General features: G+C 34.5%; 1 protein-coding gene across 1 annotated transcript in view; it reads left to right on the top strand.

Moving 5' to 3' along the window:
* The first annotated feature begins 10,228 nt into the window (after window positions 1-10,228).
* LOC123539775 (RPA-related protein RADX-like) overlaps window positions 10,229-22,760 on the top strand; it is a 30,977-nt gene continuing 18,445 nt past the window's right edge. Inside the window, exons 1-3 of the mRNA XM_053546554.1 lie at window positions 10,229-10,314; window positions 12,772-12,942; window positions 16,301-16,433. Coding sequence (XP_053402529.1) covers window positions 12,892-12,942; window positions 16,301-16,433 — 184 coding nt within the window. The 5' untranslated portion in view covers window positions 10,229-10,314; window positions 12,772-12,891. The remainder of the gene's footprint in view (window positions 10,315-12,771; window positions 12,943-16,300; window positions 16,434-22,760) is intronic.

The raw sequence follows: 22,760 nt of genomic DNA, 5'->3' as shown, positions 1-22,760 counted from the left end.
GTGAGGCACAACTGCTCATCCCTTTACAAGTAATTGCACAACTGCTCCGAAGAATTAATTAATTCTTTGGTTAGAGTTAAAAACACCATCCACTGCTATCTAGATTATATAATTACTAGAATTTAAAGTCTTAAACAAACTTCGGTACATATATTTGTACTAAATTTGAATAGCTTATATTTTAATTAGTCCTAGATCTACGACTCTTGACAAAACTACAGATGTTTAAAGAAAGAACTATCAAATTCCTATTTACTAATTCTTTGGTTTAAAGTACGTTTTATATTGTAAAATTCGAAATATATAAATCAAGTTGAAATGGGACATAATTTTAGTACAAGATTGAGCACAATCTTTCCGCTTTTACCTCCCGTCTACGGTATAAACTTACGGGTGACAGCGAGAGTCTTTAACTTATGATGGAAAGTGACGTGCATATATATATTTTCATTTTATGTACAATAATGGATACTATAGCGTCTGAAAGGAAAAGGATTGTTAAACAGACACAATTGTACACTACGTTATAATTTGATACAAACTCTAAACGATTTAATTGGTACGACCCGCAACATACCCAACTTTTTTCTTCTTAGGCGTCTTATCAAGCTATCCGCAGCGGGGTGCGAGAACAGCCGCCGCAGAGACTTTCTGATATCAGACAGACCTCTGATTTACATTGAAATATAGAAGGATTAAATTTTGTTTTGACCATTCTTATCTCCTGCTTTGATATTTAAATTTATCACTGTTCCTACCATAAAATTTATTTTCTTATCTTTCCACTGGTGTATTTTTTATTAATGTAACGCTATTTCTTCTTGCTTCCAATTTCATTTGAAATCAACCATAGTATTTCCCTATGTAACCTATATAAAATGCAAGCAAACCACGTCTTTCGCCAACTTTAAAGGACATTTAATACTGTTTCTCCTCTGAAACAAATTTTATCACTGTTATGACGTGAAAGTATAACAAACAAAGAGCATGATGATATAAAAATATTTAAAGTAATTCAATAGCATCTTGCTTCCATTTGCATTTAAAAACGGCTAAAATTGCATTTTAGCCACTCGGCCCAAAATGTCCGAGTTATGTTCTGTTAGCTGATAAGAGTCTCTGCCTTGCTTGAAGTATTCCGTAGTAGAGGCAAAGATGTTAGAATTATCGTAGCTGGAATACAATTGTATAGCTTAAGTTTTTTGACTGATTGTTTAAAAATAAAAGATAAAATATTGCCTTTATCACTTTTGCGTTACATATCGTTTATCTTATGTAAAAAAAAAACTGGTGTCAAATATTACTGTGTATTGCGATCAATATCAAAGCCACGTGCCATTGTTGCGGTCAAAAATGTAAATTGCCGCAACCACGTGTCATTAAAATATTCGGGGTCATAGAATGTAACAGATTGTTACATGTGAAATGTCAATAATCAGTTTATAGTTTTGTAAATTTAATATCCGCGCTACACTGTGACTGACAGAATATATCGGTTGCATTTTTGTAAAAGTGAAACAAATGAGATATTAGTGTCTGCGAAATAAAAATAGTATAACTTTTGAGTTTCAGTTTAGAAAATATAAAATAAATCAGAATTCTTATCGGCTTTTACAGAGTTTTCGCGTCCATAGTTATTCATCAGAATCAGATTAATGCATAACAAAATAAATCACAGCTATATGAACATAAGACTGTATTATTTTTATTGTTATTACTAGTATATGTATTACAAGATTGCTATATGATATAATTGACTGACAGATAAATTTAGCACAACTGGAAGTATATGAAATATACTACTGACACACAGATTCGAGTACTTAATATTATTATCAGGTTTACGAAGCTTACAGACGAACAAATAATTGTCTAAACTATTCTAAGTCTAAACGATGGACTGATATGATATATCTTTTAACTTGATATCTCTTAATTTAAATTGGATTTTAGTATTACAGTAATATTGCTTTTAAAATAAAATAGCATATAGCAGGTTGGCTTTTTGCTTAGTATTTACATATATAAGCGTGTAATGTGTTTCTGATTAATAGCAAAGTGTTAAGTATAGTAGCTGTCAGCATGATCATACCATAAAACTTCTGTAAACACAGCAGGTATCCGCGCCTGTATAAGGGTCAGTTATAAAAAGAAAAACTTTATGATGAAAAGAAATGGAAGAAAATTAACTAGATTTTTAAATAAATCATCATTTTCTATACTAAAAATTCTATAACGTTGACTTTTTCGGAAATTTTTATGAATACTTTTGATCACAGAAATGTGAATTTACATAACTGCATGCAGTGTGCGCTATCCATACTGATATACAACCAGATGTTCTATTGCGCAACCTATTATACTAAATTAGCTAAGCAAATGCAAATGAGATAGCGGTCAGATAAACCTAAAAATTTAGTACTTAATTATTTCGCTGGTGTCTTAAATTGTCATTTCTTTCTGTACTGTTATTGTAAATACATTTGTTTTTAATTGCTGCAAGTAAAACTTTCCATAATGTCAGACTGCCTAGGTCCATTTCATAGCTTGTACTCAAAAATGAACTTTCATTTAATAACTAGGTATCTCCGCATCGAAAGAAAGACTAGAAGCAAAATGTTATTGTAACATAAATGTTACAAATCGAGTTTTAAAAGCTGTTGATGAATCAAAATTATCTCATATAGATATCTACAATTCACAACTTTAATGTTTTCAGTTAAAATTTCATTCGCATATCACTGCTGAAAATGATTTTTATGATTTTAATTGATATGACTATATTTACATCATAGCTATGTTTTAATGAGGTTGGTTATTGATTCTGTTCATATTTGAGGTGATCATGAAAATATTTTATCCAATAAAATTCTTGCATTAAATATACGGACTCCCATTCCCGTCCTTCCTATTCTTTTATGGATGATAATGACAACACTGTTTATTGGTGAGCATTCTCGCATACCAGAGCTCTATCATGGTTCTCCGGTTCGTCACGGGTACCATGTCGAACATCTGATGAATCAGAATGATTGGTGATAAGATACGTTATGTTACCTTACGGGTAGATAAGGGGAGAAACTCGCATATCTAATTTGTCTTATCAACGGTAAATACAGGGTATTGTCCCTTGATGAAAGAAGACTTTAGTTTGACATGACGAAAATAGAAAATATGTTACAACGCCTAACATACAGTGTTAGAAAGTCTCAACGATCCAATTGTTGTGTGAAGATGGTAGAAACTGTATTAGAAAACGACCACTGATTAAGGTTGCATCAATTAGCTATCCGAAAACAGCAATTTCCTCGTAACTGGTGAATTTTCAAAGTAGGAGTATAAAATAATCGACTAAAACATGATTCCCGCAGATGCAGTGGATACAATTGTTTAAATAGAACCTCATATCAATTGCAAAAGAAATATTTTCTTTTACTTATATAAATTATACACTTGCTTTGTTTATGATAAAAAAACTGTTCACATATCCGTTTTTGTGGTTGTATTGTACGTGCATGTCCCCTTTACATCGAAAACCTTCATAACTGGCTGGATAGTGTTTGAACAAGAAACAACGATTTAGGGTTCTTAACTTAATGAAAATATGTGTTCAACATCAACTGGACCAAAATGAATTTGTAAGATCAATTGCGTGTTGATGAGTTTAAATATTCAAAGAAAAACGGCCCTGGTCGGTTATCGCCGAGTCTTACTTTAACTGGTACTTTGCAGCATTTTCTGAAATAAAACTGTTCCTAATAGCAAAAATGTCGCCCAATACTAAAGGCACCTTCTGGATGGCACCACAGTATGTCAAGTCATGGCACTTCGGTTTATTTTCATTTTTGTATCGCGGCATTTTCGTTTGTATATACATGAATATATATATATTCAACTTTAGTGCAAAACAGACGTAGAGGTCAAAGGAGTCATGGCACTTGAGTTTATTTTCATTTTTTTGTACTGCAACAATTTCGTTTGTATATTCAACTTTAGTTCATAGTCCCTAAGTAAAAGTAGTCATAACACTTCAGTTTATTAATTTTTTTTTACTGCAGCATTTTCGCTTGTATACTCAACTTTAGTTCATAGTCCCTGAGTGAAAGTAGTCATGACACTTCAGTTTATTAAAAATTTTTACTGCAGCATTTTCGCTTGTATACTCAACTTTAGTTCATAGTCCCTGAGTGAATGGAGTCATGGTACTTCAGTCTATTTTCATTTTTGTATTATAGCAATTTGTTTGCATATTCAACTTAAGTTTATAGTCCTTGACTTAAGGGAGTCATGGCATTTCAGTTTATTTTCACTTTTGTATTGCAGTATGTTCAACTTTAGTCCAAAACAAACCGTAGAGGTCAAGGGAATCATTGAAGGTGACATTTGTATTGTATTTTTTGCGACTATATAAATAAAATCAATAGAAAATTATCTTTTTTCTATTTCTGTCTTGTATCAAAGTGATGTAATAGTCGTGACCCAGTCAAAATCCCGGGAAAGGTGCAGTTTAGGTAAATAAGATGTCCAAAACGGTCGGTAATGGAATCGGATACACCGTAATTGCGTTGCAATTGTATCCACCGGCACTGCGTTAAAATCATTTTTATTTCATATATTCCTGCGATGAAAATTCACAAATGACGAGGAAATGATTATTGTTTGATAGTGTCATACTTTAATACGCTCTAATACAAGTGTAATCAGGGGTCGTTTTGTACAAATGTTCTACAACTTTAATCAAAATTCTATAGATGTGCTTACATCAATGGCAAGGAATTGCACTGAAAAAGTGTTTGTGACTGGAAGAATACGTATGTGGATTCCTGTCTCACTTGCTGTTTCCAGCTAAACGCGAAAAAAGGCAAAATTTAACGCATCAGGAAACTTACCGATTACATTCACCCGGCCATTCTAGCCACCATTTCTGCTACGAATCCTCTATCGTCGCGGCGTAGGAACCAACGCATCTGCGAAAGCTATGACCAGTGTGATAAATGATTGCAGCAACCGCATCTCTTAGAATTGCACTTGTTAAAAGAACAATACCCTTTACATCTTTTTGGAAAATTTGTATATTTTGTTTTATATATCTTCAAAATAGTAGAGTTTAAAGGTGAAAGACAAATAAGCAGATTATAACGAAAAGTAGCCGTAGCATTTAAATTAGTACGAGGAATATAAAATGACTTAGCAGAATGAAGCTTTAAGGGAGAAAGGCTGATAGGAGATTGTGTTTTTTAAAAAGTACTATTGTCTTTAGTCAGATGTACAGACGATGCAGAGTGCAAACCCATTATTTTAACAGGGACCATACGCCGCATTTCACGGAATTGCACTCGGAGTATCATTGAATGTTTCACGTTAGCGCTGTATGAGTACATCTTTGGATGTATTTATAATAAATTGTTTACTGGTTCTTGTAACAGTTCTCAATTTGAGGATAGCGGATGTTGACGGTGGCATGCATTTCAACTACCGAAAACTTTTACTAAAAAAAAAAACAAAACAAAAAAACAAGGAAGAATATCCAACAGGGAAAGCCACGTTTTAAAAACGCAGCCTCCCCAAACGCGCACACGATCAACACACGCACACCACACACATACAAAGCAAACACACAACCACAAAACAAACAAATAAAGGAACACAGTGGGGCACCGCCTTGGAACGGTCAGTAGCAAAACCACTGGGGAGCTTAAACCGGTTTATGGTGCACCTAACCTCACTCTTACCCCCACGACCTTTGGTGTTTCCACTTTTTCCTTTCTATAATAGAACGAGCACTTTTCATACAATGTCTTGTGAACTTGGTTTAATTCATTATGCCAAATAAATTTACAAGACACCTTATTAAAGAATCATGAAAGTTTCTCTTTTTTCAGTTTCATATAAAACTTTGTTTTTTATTTCTGTACAAAAATTAAAGCCATGCTGTTCAAAAATTTAGGTCATGAATTTACTTTTGACAGTTGTTATAGTGAAAACTCGATAATTTGGTTTTATTGACAAACAATATCTGCCAATATCATAATAATGAATGAAGGCATTTTCTAATTCTATACAAAAGTTTCAAAACTGGTAAAATCATTTTATCATTAACGTGCAGTCACTTTTAGTAGAATATGAAATAACGGGATGAAATGAGATTATTGTGGTTCATCTACACACTTGACATTATCTAGAAGACCAAGATACATACATTTTAACAAACAACAACGTTTCGTTTGCTTTAATATTCCCTTTAATCCAAAAGTTATCGATTCAAATTTTCGCATTTACATCTAAATAATACAATGTAATATGGGCCGCGCCATGAGAAAACCAACATAGTGACTTTGCGACCAGCATGGATCCAGACCAGCCTGTCCATCCGCGCAGTCTGGTCAGGATCCATGCTGTTCGCTGACGGTTTCTTTAATTGCAATAGGCTTTGAAAGCGAACAGTATGGATCCTGACCAGACTGCGCGCATGGACAGGCTGGTCTGGATCCATGCTGTTCGCAAAGCCACTATGTTAGTTTTCTCATGGCGCGGCTCATATGTTCTTTGTTGAATTCTCGCCAAGTTATCTTTGAACAGAGACAACATAACTAAGTTTCAACTTCAAGGATGCAGTCGAAAACGCTTGACAAATCCATAAAATAGCAGTCACAAATTTACTTTCGTTGTATTTAACAGAATTGCTTACAGAGTATATTCCTAGTAGACAAGGTTTGAGATCGTCTGAAAATTCTGAATGTCGTTATGTTGTTCCATACAACAAGAGCAAAACATTCAAGGATAGAAGTTTCTGTACTTATTGGTCCAAAACTTTGAAATGAACTGCCGTTAGAACTACGCAAAAGTAAATCATTTGACACATTAAAAAAATCTTAAGACACTGTATTTCAGATTTCGCGGCATTCTTTTAAATTTTTTGATAACTGTTTTTATGCGAAAACAGCGGGTGATAGTTCTTAAATTTTTGTAAAAGGTTTATATTTCTAAGGTTTGTTTAATTAAACCCACTTGTTGGTAAGGTTCTATGGGTGGGGTAGTGAGTAGTATTTCTTTCTTAAATAGTATATGATGGCACCATTAACCGGGGGTTTGAACTCTATATGCAGCTCGTCTGGGCGTACCATGTGATGCTTTAAGCACTGGTATTCGCAACAGGGGTAAAATGACCTCAAGGGGAGGGGTGCGGTCATGACTGTTTGTTACAATAAGGCTTTTGTTATTATTATTATTATTGTCATTATTAATATTGTTATAATAATAATTATTATGTACAACGCCATTGAATATATCATTGTATAAAAATAGGCGTTTAATCAAACTATTCAGTTTCCGTTTCAGTTTCGTTGAGTGAGTGAGTTGGGTTTTACGGCGAATCGACACAAAAAGGTAATATATCGCCGATACTTTCGCTGTGAGTTCTTTACCAGTCCACTGTACTTTTACAGCCGTGACCTGGCAAAAAGTATTATAAGAATGTATCAAATATTATCATTTGATCTTACGAATAACGGACATAACCGGTGATATACCGACAGTCCTAAATTTGCCTTTATCAAGTGTGTTTGTCCGTCTGTCCTTCACACTTTTGTCCGGAGTATAACTTGAAAAGTATTAATGGCATTTGATTGAAACTTCAAATAATCATAGAGGCCATTGAGAGAAAGTGCATTGTCAAAGAACCATAACTCTACTTTACCTAGTTTTTGAATTATCTCCCTTTATTATACAAAAAATAAGGCTTGTCCGGAGCATTACTTGAGAAGTATTAAAGGCATTTCATTGAAACTTCACAAAATGATAGAGGCCATTGACGGAAAGTGCAGTGTCAAAGAACCATAACTCTACTTTACCTAGTTTTTGAATTATCTCCCTTTATTATAAAAGATAAGGCTTGTCCGGGGTATAACTGGAAAAGTATTAATGGCATTTGATTGAAACTTCACATAATCATAGAGGCCATTGAGACAAAGTGCAGTGTCAAAGAATCATAACTCTACTTACCTAGTTTTTGAATTATCTCCCTTCATTATACAAAATAGGGCTTGTCCGGAGCATTACTTGAGAAGTATAAATGGCATTTCATTATAACTTCACAAAATGATAGAGGCCATTGACGGGAAGTGCAGTGTCAAAGAACCATAACTATACCTTACCTAGTTTTTTTTTAATTATTTGCCTTTATTCAATTTCTTCTTTTTATTATCTCCATTTTTGTTGTTGTTTCTAATACGTTATTCCCCATGCTGGGACAAGCACATGCATCGGGGAGCATCATTCGGTTTTACATTTCTTATGAACTGGGGTCACCTGGACTATTCGGAAAAACTGAAGTATAACAACTCAACTTTACCATAGTTGTAACTGATAGTTTAGAACATTTTAAATGTTTTCAAGATATGCCACAATTCACACTTTCCTTATTGATAAAAATAATTTCCATGCAGACTTCAGGTTCTTACGTTTGGAGTTTTAAGGTTATTAATAATATTTTGGACAAGTAATGAATTTATTTGGATACAGTTTTTTTTTAGTGTTCACCAAACGTTTAATGTTTGTTACATTTTCACTGGAAATATTTTCGAAATTTGATTTTCATATCCTGGTTACCCAGCCAAAATAGAATCACTTTAGCATAAGTATAAATTTGATAAACATACTCAAGTTGCCTTAGGAATGATATGAGCAGAACTGCTGTATAATACTTGTAAAATAATATCAAGAACAATTACACCACCACGTATATATTAAGCCTATTTTTTTTTTTTTTTTAGAAAAGTAAGTTTTTCTCTGTTTTAAGCCGTTGAATGTGTTTGCAGCACGTGTTTTATATATAAGTTATTTGTTTCAATGTTTTATTCATGCATGGATCTGACTGACCTTAAGAACAGATTTGACCGTAAATTTAAAAATAATCTCTTGCCACGTCACTTTCATTTTTGCTTTGGAACATCAACGCTTTACTGAAAAGCAATATATCATATTGCGTACCGCATTATGCCAACAGTCAAAATTACATATTTTTAAAATTTGTAAAGATAACATCTAAAACAGATGGGTGACCACATTTAGATAGTAAAGCAAGTTGACTGTTCAGCTAGATTGGACTGGTAAAAAATGTCAGTGATATCATTCAAAGGGACACATTTGGCGGATATCGACAAAAGTTATTTGTCATACTCCGAGTAGTATTTATAAAGTATAGTCATTTTGATGCACCCACATTTATGCGTGGGCATATAGCGTTGCTGCTGTTCGCCCGTCCGTCCGTCCGACCGTATTCGTCCCGAAATCTTGTGTGTCCAAATCATCCAAGACTAACCGCCTGATTTGCTTCAAACTTTCACAGATGATCATAAAGGAAGGAACTTTTGCCGTGACTATTTTTGCCGCAGTTATGACCCTTTGATAGTTTTACTATACCGGTAGAAAATAGAGAAAAAGCTTGTGTGTCAAACTCCTCAAACACTGTTGAAAGGATATGTTTCAAACTTTCACAGAGGAACAATCTTGATGTGCAGATGACCACAAAGAAAGAACTTTTACTATGACTATTTTTACAGCAGATAATATGGTCCTTTGATTGTTTTGCTATATAGAATAGAGAAAATCGTGTCGGTGCCAACCCCTCAAACACTTTTGAAAGGATATGCTGGAAAGTTTCACATATGAAGGACCTTAATCATGTAAAGATGACCATAAATAATTGGATTTTTTTTTCTGTGGCTACTTTTTCTAGAATTATTGTGAAGAAATTGGATGTGTTCAACTCCTCTATACTTTTTGAAGGAATGGATTCGAAGTTGCTCAGATGCACAATTTTAACCTTATCTGAATCAATACAATTTGCTTCAAACTTTTAGTCGAACATCCTTCATGTAGGATGGCACAGTATGTGGGGGGGGGGGGGGGACATCCGTGTTCAATGGACACAATTCTAGTTTTGAATATTCTCCTCTTGTTTCTTTCTTGAATATGCAAGAACATCTTACTTTTAGCCGTCTCAACCTGACAGCTTTTGTTTTGTCATTTGTACAATTTTACACTTTTTACGGCACCGATTATGGCGGCCAAAACAAAGGGAAACACTACATTCTATAGTTTTGTCGGCCATAGTCCAGGCTTTGCACCACTAAAATTATGACTCTAATATACTGACTAGAGGTTAGGGTTAGGTCGACTATGGCCACAGTTGTTCGTTTGCCCTATGGAAAATAGCCTTACCCCAAAACAAAGTGCGAAAAGCTTACTCAATTCAGAAAATCAATTCGCAAGGCCAATATAACGAAAAGCGAGTTAGAAACACCAAACTTTTGGGTACAACAGATTTATATGTTGAAGGCTACCATTTTAGATGAAATCCAAGTGTGTTATGTCGGAAAAATTGTCCTATTTTATAATTTGCAGTTATTCGTGCTCAAATTACTTCGAACCAGAATGTAAAAGCCTAACTTATCTCACCATGTACAATCGTCTTTGATCTGAAAAGAAGAAATAGGCTTTATGCTTCAAAATTTCACTTCTTTAAATTGAAATTGATGGGAGTTTCAGTTCAGTGGTGGTGCTGGAATAAATTTTCTGGTAATCTTTTTGCCAAATGAAAAATCTTTTAGCCAAATTTGATTAATACCTTTAGACAAAAATTGTAGTCAACATTGCAGATGGAGTAGCCAAAGAATCTGAGACCTTACTGAAGACATTGTGGGAGATTTAGCTGCATAAAAAATATACTATAAATTATATATTATTGTATATAATGCATAATTATGTTTAAAAACTGGTCCATTGAAAGACCCCAAATCACCCTAAATGATTGAAATTTTTACTTTTAATAATCAAATTTTATTTAAAAATGATTAGTTATGGTATTATATGAAAATTTGTTTGAATAAAACTGGATTACAAGACATTGAACAAATACGACAAATAGCCCCATATGACCCCAAAGATGTTATGAGCATGGTCAACTCCAAATCACACTCAAAAATTATTAAATTATTATATGATGTTAGTTAATTTGGTAATTTATGTAAAACTAGAATACTACGAATTTTCACCACTTGCTTCAACTATTTCACCAATACTAGTAATTAGGCCTTTTGTACAATTTTTAATGGATTAAATGCAAAACGCATTTAAACATAGAAAATACCTTTGCTGCTGATGCAGTTTATGCCAACTTCATCTTTATATAGATACATTGTTTCAAAAATGTATTCATAGCAGGGTTCGCACTGTCAGTCGCCAGTGTCGCCAAATGCAACAAAATATAAATTCTGGCACTAAAAATCTTCAATTGGCTAATTTCATTGGCGCAAACAAAAATATCAGCGATCTTTCTCGCTGACGTAATAACGGATAATCCGATAATTAGCAATTCACGAAGACAATACACCAACATGTCGATATCGAATTACACCTGGGGCCGTAATTCAAAAGTTTGCCGAGTCATGAGAGTGTTCCTTCACACTAGAATGATTATTAGTCAGTCTGATTCACCAGATTTCACCCCACCTACTTCTACGAAAGCAAATGCTATGAATATTAGCCGCACACTTTATCTAAAGCTCCACCCATTCTCTTGATGCTAAAAACATTATTTACAATTAAATAAATTAAATAAATTATTTACAAGTTATTTATTAATATCCAGCTGAGTAATGGTCTTACAAGTTATTTATCAATATCCAGCCGAGTAATGGTCAATCACAAGACCCCAAAAAATGCTGGAAATAATGATAAGTTGAAGCGCTCGCAAAGAATTAAAAAATATATAGAAAATTATATGTGATCATAAAACTATTGATATTAGGTAAGTATGCATGATCGTAAAATATCCATGTTAACTAAACCTACATGTTTGACATATAATTTCATCCAAGAGCTACTTATACCTTTAGGTGGTATTTCCGCTGTACATTAATTTGGAACGAAATAGAAATTTAAATATATATTTAACGAAACTTTAAGCCTTTTCAAAAAGCTTTTAAAGTCATAAAATGAAATAAAACAACTCTGTTTTATGATTAATGAACTTATATAAATTCTGAAATAAAAAGGTAAAAATTGAAGAGCTAAATATTCATGTTTTAAAAACATCTAAGTAGTGAAAAATGCGCATTAAAGGAAGATTATTCAAAAATGGCAAACTATATAAAGGGGTAATTTTATAGATTGAGCAATTACTTTTCTTGAAAAATGATTAAAACATTTTTGGCTATAAGATGACTCCCAAGTTTTTGCAAGTGTGAAAGAGCTAGTTTGTTTTGGGTTTAACCCCGTTTTTCAACAGTATTTCAATCATGTAAGGGCGGGATGAAAGAGCCAGGGGAGGCCCAGGGAAGCCCTGAACTATATATATGTGTTTGTTACTGAATGCCTGTAGTTATTATCCTATCTAACTATGGTATGTCACCCCTCACAGACTATTGGCTCCAACTTTGGAGCCATTGGTGCAAACTTTATCTGATTGGTGAATTTGTTGGCGCAAAGTGAAATTGACCCAGAGAAAACCCTGCATAGTGCACAGCTTAGGTAGGGAATAAAATGATTAGCAGACAATACATAAAATCGTTTTGACAATTAATTTGCCGACTTGTAGAAACGCATGATAAACGCTTATTGGTGGTCTCTTAATTGATGTTGCCACAGGCCATTTTGAAACGCTTCCTAACAATATGTTAATCCTTTTATTGGATTATCCAATTAATGTTGTTTAGGCAATTGATATTTCATAATTTGGTTTTGGAAACGCAAGTCTGCAATTTTTTTCAGGTTGTTGCAGTACACAGATATTTAAATGACCCCAAGCATGGTTCACAAATTGGGGTCAGTGGAGGTCAGGGCCAGTTACTCGATGTTATACAGATCACCATAGCTGACAGGACACACAAAATGAAGGTCATCCTGTCTCCACAACTGAACAAACTGGTGCAAACTTGTAAGGTACATGTAATCTTTTTCCTTAGTTTGGTTGGTAGTCTATCAGAAATAAGAATTTGTGAGGCAGGGCAGTCTGCCATATACTCAGAGCTCCAGATAAGATTTTAGGTTAAAGGGTATTTTACCCCCTACTTTTTTTTCAAAGGGTATTTTACTCCTAGATTTTTTTTCAAAAGGGTATTTTAGAATTCTAAATGGTTTTTCAGAATTCGAAATCATTTAAAAGGGTAATAATAATTATAATAACTGTTCGTTTGTATAATTTTCTGATATTCATGTGCTCTGCTGAAGTGCCTTTGTCGGCCAATGCTGTTTTCCTGAATATTTTTTGAGCCTTCATTCAAATAGTTTTAACATTTTGTTTACTGCATAAATTACATCTTACACTACATCTTAATTCAAGTTACTGACCACTGCGATATATCAACAGACAGTGATACTTTGACTGTCAATGTTTTTTTTTTCAAAAACACCTACGTGTATGGTGCTTCGGCTTTTTCAACAGTTACCCATAATATATCATAGATCACGTGCTTAGCGATAGGCATTGTCCGAGTCATCTCTTGTCACACACTTATATACTTGAAGAAGAAAATGGCATTATTTTACAATATCGTTTGCGTTTGCTTTTATGAGACGCCATTTTTGTTTGTTGTACTCGATTACAAAATGGATGTGCTTGATTTACGATAAAATTGGATTACGCACTTAAATCGAGTAAAATACATATCCCGTTTTTTTCAATGCGTATCAGTACGCGTAGATTTGATTTTGAATGCGTTTTTCGTAAATTTCAAAATGTATTTACGCAAATACGCATCTTATCTGGAGCTCTGATATACTTGCTTAAATTTTATCAGAATGTCTGCTAATTTCAAAGCCACATTATAAAAATTATGGCTATTTCAGGGAAATGGTATCAAAGTGCTTGATAGAGAATTGCTGTGGGAGCCATGTTCGGGTTCAGTGGTGCATTACATTTATGCAGCAACTACTGGTGTGGAAAACTTGTGTTAAAATTTATGTATGCTGTGTGATGAAAGAAAATACAGGGTGGTCTACCCTTGTTAGCTCACCTGAGCAATGCTCAGGTGAGTTTTTGTGATCGCTCGATGTCCGGCGTCTGTCCGTCTTCTGTCAACATTTAGCTTGTGTATGCCATAGAGGCTTTGTTTTTCAACTGATCTTCATGAAATTTTGTCAGAATGATTACCTTGATGAAATCTAGGCCAAATTCGAAAATGGGTCATCTGGGTCAAAAACTAGGTCACTAGGTCAAAACAAAGAAAAAACTTGTGTATGCGATAGAGGCTGTATTTTTCAATTGATCTTCATGAATTTTGGTCAGAATGATAACCTTGATGAAATCTAGGCCAAGTTTGAAAATGGGTCATCTGAGGTCAAAAACTAGGTCACTAGGTCAAATCAAAGAAAAACCTTGTGTATGCGATAGAGGCTGTATTTTTAACTGATCTTCATGAAGTTTTGTCAGAATGATTACCTTGATGGAATCTAGGCCAAGTTCGAAAATGGGTCATCTTGGTTCAAAAACTAGGTCGCTAGGTCAAATCAAAGAAAAACCTTGTGTATGTGATAAAGGCTGTATTTTTTGATTGATCTTCATGAAATTTTGTCCGAATGATAACCTTGATGAAATCTAGGCCAAGTTCGAAAATGGGTCATCTGGGGTCAAAAAGTAGGTCACTAGGTCAAATTAAAGAAAAACCTTGTGTATGTGATAGTGGCTGTATTTTTCAACTGATCTTCATAAAGTTATGTCAGAATGATAACCTTGATGAAATCAAGGCCAGTTTCGAAAATGGGTCATCTGGGGTCAAAAACTAGATCACTAGGTCAAATCAAAGAAAAACCTTGTGTATGCGATAGAGGCTGTATTTTTCAATTGATCTTCATGAAATTTGGTGTGATTGATTGCCTTGATGAAATCTAGGCCAACTTCGAAAATGGGTCATCTTGGGTCAAAAAGTAGGTCACTAGGTCAAATCAAAGAAAAACCTTGTATATGCGATAGAGGCTGTATTTTTCAATTGATCTTCATAAAATTATGTCAGAATGATTGCCTTGATAAAATCTAGGTCGAGTTTGAATATTGGTCATCTGAGTTCAAAAACTAGGTCACTAGGTCAAATCAAAGAAAAACCTTGTGTATGCGATAGAGGCTGTATTTTTCAGTTGGTCGTCATGAAACTTGGTCAGAATGATTTTCTTGATAAAATCTAGGTCTAGTTTGAATATGGGTCATCTGGGGTCAAAAACTAGGTCACTAGGTCAAATCAAAGAAAAACCTTGTGTATGCGATAGAGACTGTATTTTTCAATTGATCTTCATGAAATTGCCATGATAAAATCTAGGTCAGGTTTGAATATGGGTCATCTGGGTTCAAGAACTAGGCCACTAGGTCATATCTAAGAAAATACTTGTTTAAACTAAGAGACCACATTTTTGGTCCAATCTTAATGAAAATAGGCCAGAATATTTGTTTCCATGAAATCACTAGGTCAAACATGTTTACACTGTTATGGTATGTTTCTCAGGTGAGCGACCTAGGGTCATCTTGGCCGTCTTGTTTATAATTAGCCTCCATGGCCTTGGCTGAGTGGTTAAGGTCACCAACTTCGAATCACTTGCCCCTCCCAACATCTCTTTGGGTGTAGAATTCTTTCATGTGAGGAAACTTATGGAAGGTCAGTGGTATCCCAAGGTGTCTGCTTATGCCTGATATAATGCCCAGAGGGGCACCTGGAATATTCCTCCATAAGATGCTGGAAAGTTGCCATATGACCTGTTGTTTGTGTTGGTGTGACATAAACAAACCTTTGCTTATTATATTTTATGCCATTGATATCATAGTCACCATTTATCTGATTGTAAGTCAGTGGTTGTACCAACAGTCTTGCTAAAGTGGTTTGAAATGACTCGAGAAGATAAACTTTATGTTTAACATTATGTTCATTTTTGAAAAATTTACTAATAATTTTTATGCCCCCAGCATCTACTGATGTGGGAGGCATATAGTGATTGTCCTGTCTGTCCGTCCGTCCATACGAGGTTAACCAAATGGGACTGTTTCGTCTAGCATCAATACCCCTCACAAGAATGAATTGATACTAATACAGATGTAAACTGTGTCCATTCCTCATCTTCAAACATCACCTGACTTCAGTTTGACCTTGACCTTGACCTTGACTTGTTTTGGACTTAGGTGCAAAATCTATCGACAAGGATGCCACTGGGGGCATCAAGTGTTTATTGAACACAGCTTCATGTTCTGGTTAAGGTAGTTCAATGTACTGACATGATTTAAATGTATTATTAATTTATTTTTTCTGTATTATGACAGCTACAAGCAGGCCATACAGTTAGCATAAAGAATTGTCAACTACATTTTGATGAAACAGATTTGGCTGGGGGTAATGTTGTTATAGTAGAAGAAATAGATGTGACGGGCTTCTTGGAGCTGGAAGATCCTGCTGGTAAGACCTTTTAATTAACCTTTATCATGCTGGACACGATTGACCAGTGCAGATCATGTCAGATCAGCCTGCACATCCTTGCAGTCTGATCATGATCTGCACTGTCTGCCATTCAGTCAGTATCTTTATGGTATGCACCCCTTTTAACAGTTAATGGTACTGTCCAAATTTAAAGATGGACAGGTTCATTATAGAAATTCAGCATGGTAAGGGTTAAACAGAGATGGAGGATGAATTGGGAGCTGGACAGATATTTTACAAAGCGGACTAAACCCCTTCCATGCATTTAACATAATAATCCTGATTAAGCTAAAATTTTGGAAAATATTTAAATATTTCAGCATCAACAACTAGTTTGGATTTAAGTCAAGTTTTCTATCCTTAACAATATTTTGAATACTAATATGCCTTGGCAATGCTTAAATTATCACAACAATATTATATTGACCGTCAATGACGTCATGTTGACGTGATATTTAGCGCCATGTATGCATTGAGAAGTAGCACTTTCAAATTTGATCAAATATTTCAATAATTAAAAACATATTTAAAACGAAATGTCACATAGCATAACTGTCATAATTAATGGAACTATTCGGCAAGACATATTACATTTCCGGTCCAGGCGTGTATAAACAAAGGAGCGCAACAACTTACCATTTGCGCATACATCCGCGCAGAAACAGTTCTTTCACATTTGATCTAAATTTTACAATAAAATACGTATTTGAATCAAAATAATTTAAAGCAAAACCGTGTTTTAACACTATTTATAAGCCCTTGTGATATTATTACACTCGGCATATAACCACCCATCGTGTATAAATAGTGTTAAAACATGGTTTTGCTATAAGTTATTTCTTAAATGAAAAATAAAGATTCATGGAAAAGGTTTTGTCCAGTTTTTCAAAAATCGGTGGGAGGGGTTTTGTCCTGGAACAGGTTAGTCACATACGTTGATGAATCACATTAGATGTATTGTTTCAGGGATCATCCTACAAGGCGATTTGAGCGATATCGTCACTGTAAAGTCGGCCACTTCGCCTAATTATCGCCTCCAGGCGAAATCCAAATCGCCGAGTTTTTCAGGGTGTTGTAAAAATTGATGCATATTCTAGATTAAATTACCGATAAATCGATAGTCAACCCCGCCTACTTGCCTGTCAAACTTCAGCCAATCGTAGCGTTATTATCCCACTGTGTTAATCAATAATATTGTAAGCCGCCGACATTTTGAAAATTTTCAGTCGGCGTGTAAAAGGCCAATAAACTTAACGAGTGCATGATCTTATGCATCAATTGCATATTATTTCTTGATTTTATTGAAAATTACTTCAAAAATTATTTCAAATACGACCAATTTCTGTAAATGAATTGCCAGGGCGCTGCATGTGGATAAAATTTAAAAGGAAAAACGATTCCGCAGACGTCTGAACTGCTGTACAAAATATTGTAAAAAGATCGCCAATATCTACGAGTTTGGTATTATTTTCGAAAAGATTAATAAATAAATCAGTTAAATGTATAAATCTGAACAAGTTGATGCAAGAATCGGGCATTATTAAAGCACGAGAATCGAAACATGAATGAAAATTTTCACGGCGTTTCGATCGTGCACCTGATAAACTTACGAGTTTCGGACGCTTAAATTTCGGATAAAAATTTAAAGGCTACTTTTTCCTAGCTGAGTTTATACTTTATTTAGAAATTCATGAAAATAATAAAGGAAAAATCAATTACATTAAATAATTATTGCAAGACCCATAGAAAGTGGATATATATATAGGCAGTAAACTGAATACTATGCCGAATCTTCTCCTTAAATTCCTCGATTTCTCCCTAAATTCTGTTGAGGGAGAAGTCACTTCTCCCTAAAATTTTGACCTAGGATGATCCCTGTGTTTTCTTCAAATCATTACACACCATTAGGAAGAAAAATTCTCTCACCCTGGGATCAGACTCGTGGCTTAGAATATTTTTTTGCACTAGGGTGGTTGTTGTGTCTGGATGTGGCCTTGGGTAACTATGTAGCTTAGGAAGGGCTTGGCTGATTCACAAGTTAAATTCTTTTAGTATACTTGTAACACTGACTTTATTCATGTATTATAATATAATATGAACAAGTAGTTCTTAATGAAATTACAAGAGAATGATGATATATTGATCACCTTGCACCAAGAGAAGATTCACAGGCAGTATTTATCAAATTCTGTATAAGTGTTGAGGACGATGCTGGCTTTCCATAATTTTACGAAATGTAAGATTGTTGTTTATTACTGTACTTAAATATAGCTCAGATGGCTAAATGATATGCAGTTTAGCAGTAAGAACTTGTAAATTAATAATGCAAAGATCTTGTAGTAAGACTGTTTAGGCTTTCCATAACTTCATTAAAGATGAGTGCAGTGTTCAAACAAGTTGTTTTGCCACATGGGTCAGTGTCACTGTGACTAAAAATAGTAACATAAAATTAATATGTATCTGCATAACAAATCATGTGGTATTATGACCCTTAAAATGAAGTTGTATGGAAAGACATGCCTCTTTTTCAAAAGCTATCTCTAGTTATTTATACATGTTAGTAGTTTTGTAAAATTGCAGACATGAATTTTGATATGAATATTATTCAGTTTCAAAAGAAATGTGAGAAATATGATACCAGTAACAAGACTGTTTATCTTTTTCTATTGGTGTTCTGTAAAATCATAGAAATTTGTGGGCATGAAATTTCATGGTTCTGCCAAAAATTATAATTCTTTGGGGATATAATTTTTTGGATTTTAGCTTCTGAATATGAAATCTTATTTGTTTGTTGAAATTAACCCTTATCATGCTGGACACAATTGATTCTGCCTTTGGAACTGGTGTAGACCATGATCAGCCTGCATGTCCGTGTAGTCTGATCATGATCTGCACTGTTCGCCATTCAGGCAGTATCTTTTAGGTAAGCACTCCTTTTAACGTTAATGGTACTGTACAAATTGAAAGTTGGACAAATTTATTATTGAAATTCAGAAGAATAGGGTTAAATTTTATGGATTGATACAATCACAAAATCCATGAAAATTAGTTCCCCATGAATATTAATGATTTCAAAGTATTCCATTTGTTTATTTATTTAATTAACTTGAACACTTGAATTTGATTTTTGGTTTCATGTGCAACGATCATTGTCAAGTCATTCCATCTCATAGAGACAGTTTGGGGACTTCTGCACTGATTCAGCCATTTCTCAAGGATATCTGAATTTTGCCAAAGGTCTTGTGTAGATTGTAAATTGTCTTTCACAAGTTTCAACTTGTTTGCAAAGCTTGCACAAACTAGGCAGTCCCCTTTTTCATCTAAGATCACTTTTTTCGCCCATTTTAAATCATCATGTTTAAATTTCTTCAGAACTTCTCCTTCAAAGTTGGAGCAAATTAGGTGTTGTTTCTCACCATCAGTTACAACAATGTTTCCATTTGCTTGATTTACAGACAGGTAAAATGGAGCCACTAAAACCTCCCTTCCATGCTCCTTCAGATAGATCTGCCTTATTATTTCCCCTTTTTTTGTTCGAATCTCAATAGCACCTTTCCCTGGGTTGTCGTGAAATGAGATTATCAAGTACCCCTTGTATGCTGATATTCCCCAGGCGGTTCGCTTGAAATGGATGCTTGCCCCTTCATGAAGCTTCCCAGAATCCTTGGTTATATATTTCAACCCATTTTGCTCTGTTATGGTGACAGCAATTTCATTTGCAGTTGTGAGAGCCATATCCCAAGGGCTACCTCCAGTATGTAGCTTATCACATAGGCTGAAGTCTTTGTCTAGTATAAGGATATTTGAATTTGCATTGTCACAAAGAATGAGGGACCTGTCGGGAAGAAATAAGGAACTGGTGATGTTACTTGTAGTTGTGTCATCTGTCTTGATTGACACCAAGTATTTCTTCTTGATTTTCATATTTGCAAACACTTTCAACTTTGAAGAGGAATTTGATTTTTCCACTATAGCTTTTACGGGTTTTATGTGACCTTTAACCTTATCATCTGTAAATGATGGTTTTAAATTGAGCTTTTCTACTGTCTTTCCAGGTATCTGACTTGTATTGGAGTTAGTTCCGTCAGAATCAAGTGTTTGTGTAGAATGCATATTTAAGCAGTCTGGTTCTCGCTGACTGGAACCTATCTCCTGGACTTGTTCTGTCATTTTTTCCATTGTCCTTTTCACTTCCTTTATTTCTGTCTGCTCTTTCTTTGTTTCTACCTTTTTTGGTTCATTTGAGATTTTGCAAATTCTGTCACACTCTTTTTGTACTTCTGTTATCGTCATGTGTAACTTTTGAGCTATCTTTTTCTCCTCGTTGAAATGTACGGTCTCTTTGATGATACAGTACTCTGCATGCAGCTTTTTTAGCTTTGCCTGTGCAGCAAAGTGTGCAACCTTGTCACTTGATTTTGTAACTTGATCAATATGGTCGTGCAGTGAAGATAGGTGATTTACTACATCAGTGTACGTCGCAATATTTTCCCTCAAGTCTTCAACAGATCTGTCGTCCCTAGTTTCTTCACAGTCTATCTCTTTCTCAATAGTATCAAAAAACATTTCCATTTGTTGTCTCATTGATTTAAGCTGAAATCTGCAGCTTTGAGTCACAGCCCTTATGGAATCAATTTTTTCAATATCAGATGATTTCAGCTTTTCATACTCCTTTTTCATCGTCCCAATATCCTGCACAGTCTGATCTAATGTACTTTGAAAATAAGTGGTACTGTTACAGATTTCAGAAATCCTCTTACTGTCACAAGTCAAATGTTTAGCTGTTTTACACAGGCCACAAAACACAGAATTGTGATCACAACAGTAAAATTGCACTTCATTCATGCGATGATCATCACAGAGTTTGAGGGCTAATTTTTCCCCTCCTTGTTGAAGATTTCTGGGAATTGCATCACCAATGAGAATACTGTGATCTCGGAATGCCCTGAATTTTCTGTGTGACTGCAAACAAAGTTGACACAAAAATTCATTACAGTCGTGACAAAATCCATATGCCTCTGATTCAGTGTTTTCAAATTTACAAGGATCACAGAAAACAGACTGAGAGTCTTCTGATGCAGAATATTCCTCTGTATTTACCCCAAAGTCCTTATCAGTATCATCCTTAGTTTGTCCTTCCGCCATGATTAACTGCCTGAATGTTGTAAAATGATAGCTAAAAGGTTTTCATGCTTGTGTGCAGGTTGTCCAATTTATTACAGTGCTGTTCAAAAGTTTGCACACAGTTCTAAATAAAATGATTTCTGATTATATTCTTATATGTTTTTATTATGTTTTAAATTGTGATAATTCAAAAAAAGGTAAATTTTTTAACTATCACTTTAAGTAAGGGTAGACATATTGATTTTTAGCTCATCTGATTTTTTGAAAAAAAATGATGAGTTATTGTCATCACTTGAGCGGTTGTCGGCGTCGGCGTCGGTGTCGGCGTCGGCGTCGGCGTCTGCGTCGGCGTTGCCTGGTTAAGTTTTATGTTTAGGTCAGCTTTTCTCCAAAACTATCAAAGCTATTGCTTTGAAACTTGGAATACTTGTTCACCATCATAAGCTGACCCTGTATAGCAAGAAACATAACTCCATCTTGCTTTTTGCAAGATTTATGGCCCCTTTTTTACTTAGAAAATATCAGATTTCTTGGTTAAGTTTTATGTTTAGGTCAACTTTTCTCCTAAACTATGAAAGCTATTGCTTTGAAACTTGGAATACTTGTTCACCATCATAAGCTGACCCTGTACATCAAGAAACATAACTCCATCTTGCTTTTTGCAAGAATTATTGCCCCTTTTGGACTTAGAAAATCAGTTTTCTTGGTTAAGTTTTATGTTTAGGTCAGCATTTATCCTAAACTATCAAAGCTATTGCTTTAAAACTTGCAACACTTGTTCACCATCATAGGCTGACCCTGTACAGCAAGAAACATAACTCCATCCTGCTTTTTGCAAGATTTATGGCCCCTTTTGGACTTAGAAAATATCAGATTTCTTGGTTAAGTTTTATGTTTAGGTAAACTTTTTCTCTTAAACTATCAAAGCTATTGCTTTGAAACTTGCAACACTTGTTCACCATCATAAGCTGACCCTGTACAGCAAGCAACATAACTCCATCCTGCTTTTTGCAATAATTATTGCCCCTTTTGGACTTAGAAAAATCATTTTCTTGGTTGAATATTATGTTTAAGTCACATTTTCTCATAAACTATCAAAGCTATTGCTTTAAAACTTGCAACAGTTTTTCACCATCATAAGTGGACACTGTACATCAAGAAACATAACTCTATCCTGCTTTT

This window comes from Mercenaria mercenaria, chromosome 1 (assembly GCF_021730395.1).
Source record: "Mercenaria mercenaria strain notata chromosome 1, MADL_Memer_1, whole genome shotgun sequence".
In the NCBI taxonomy this organism is placed as follows: domain Eukaryota; kingdom Metazoa; phylum Mollusca; class Bivalvia; order Venerida; family Veneridae; genus Mercenaria; species Mercenaria mercenaria.
The sequence above is the reverse complement of the archived record's forward strand: the minus strand, read 5'-3'. Positions and strand labels throughout refer to the sequence as shown.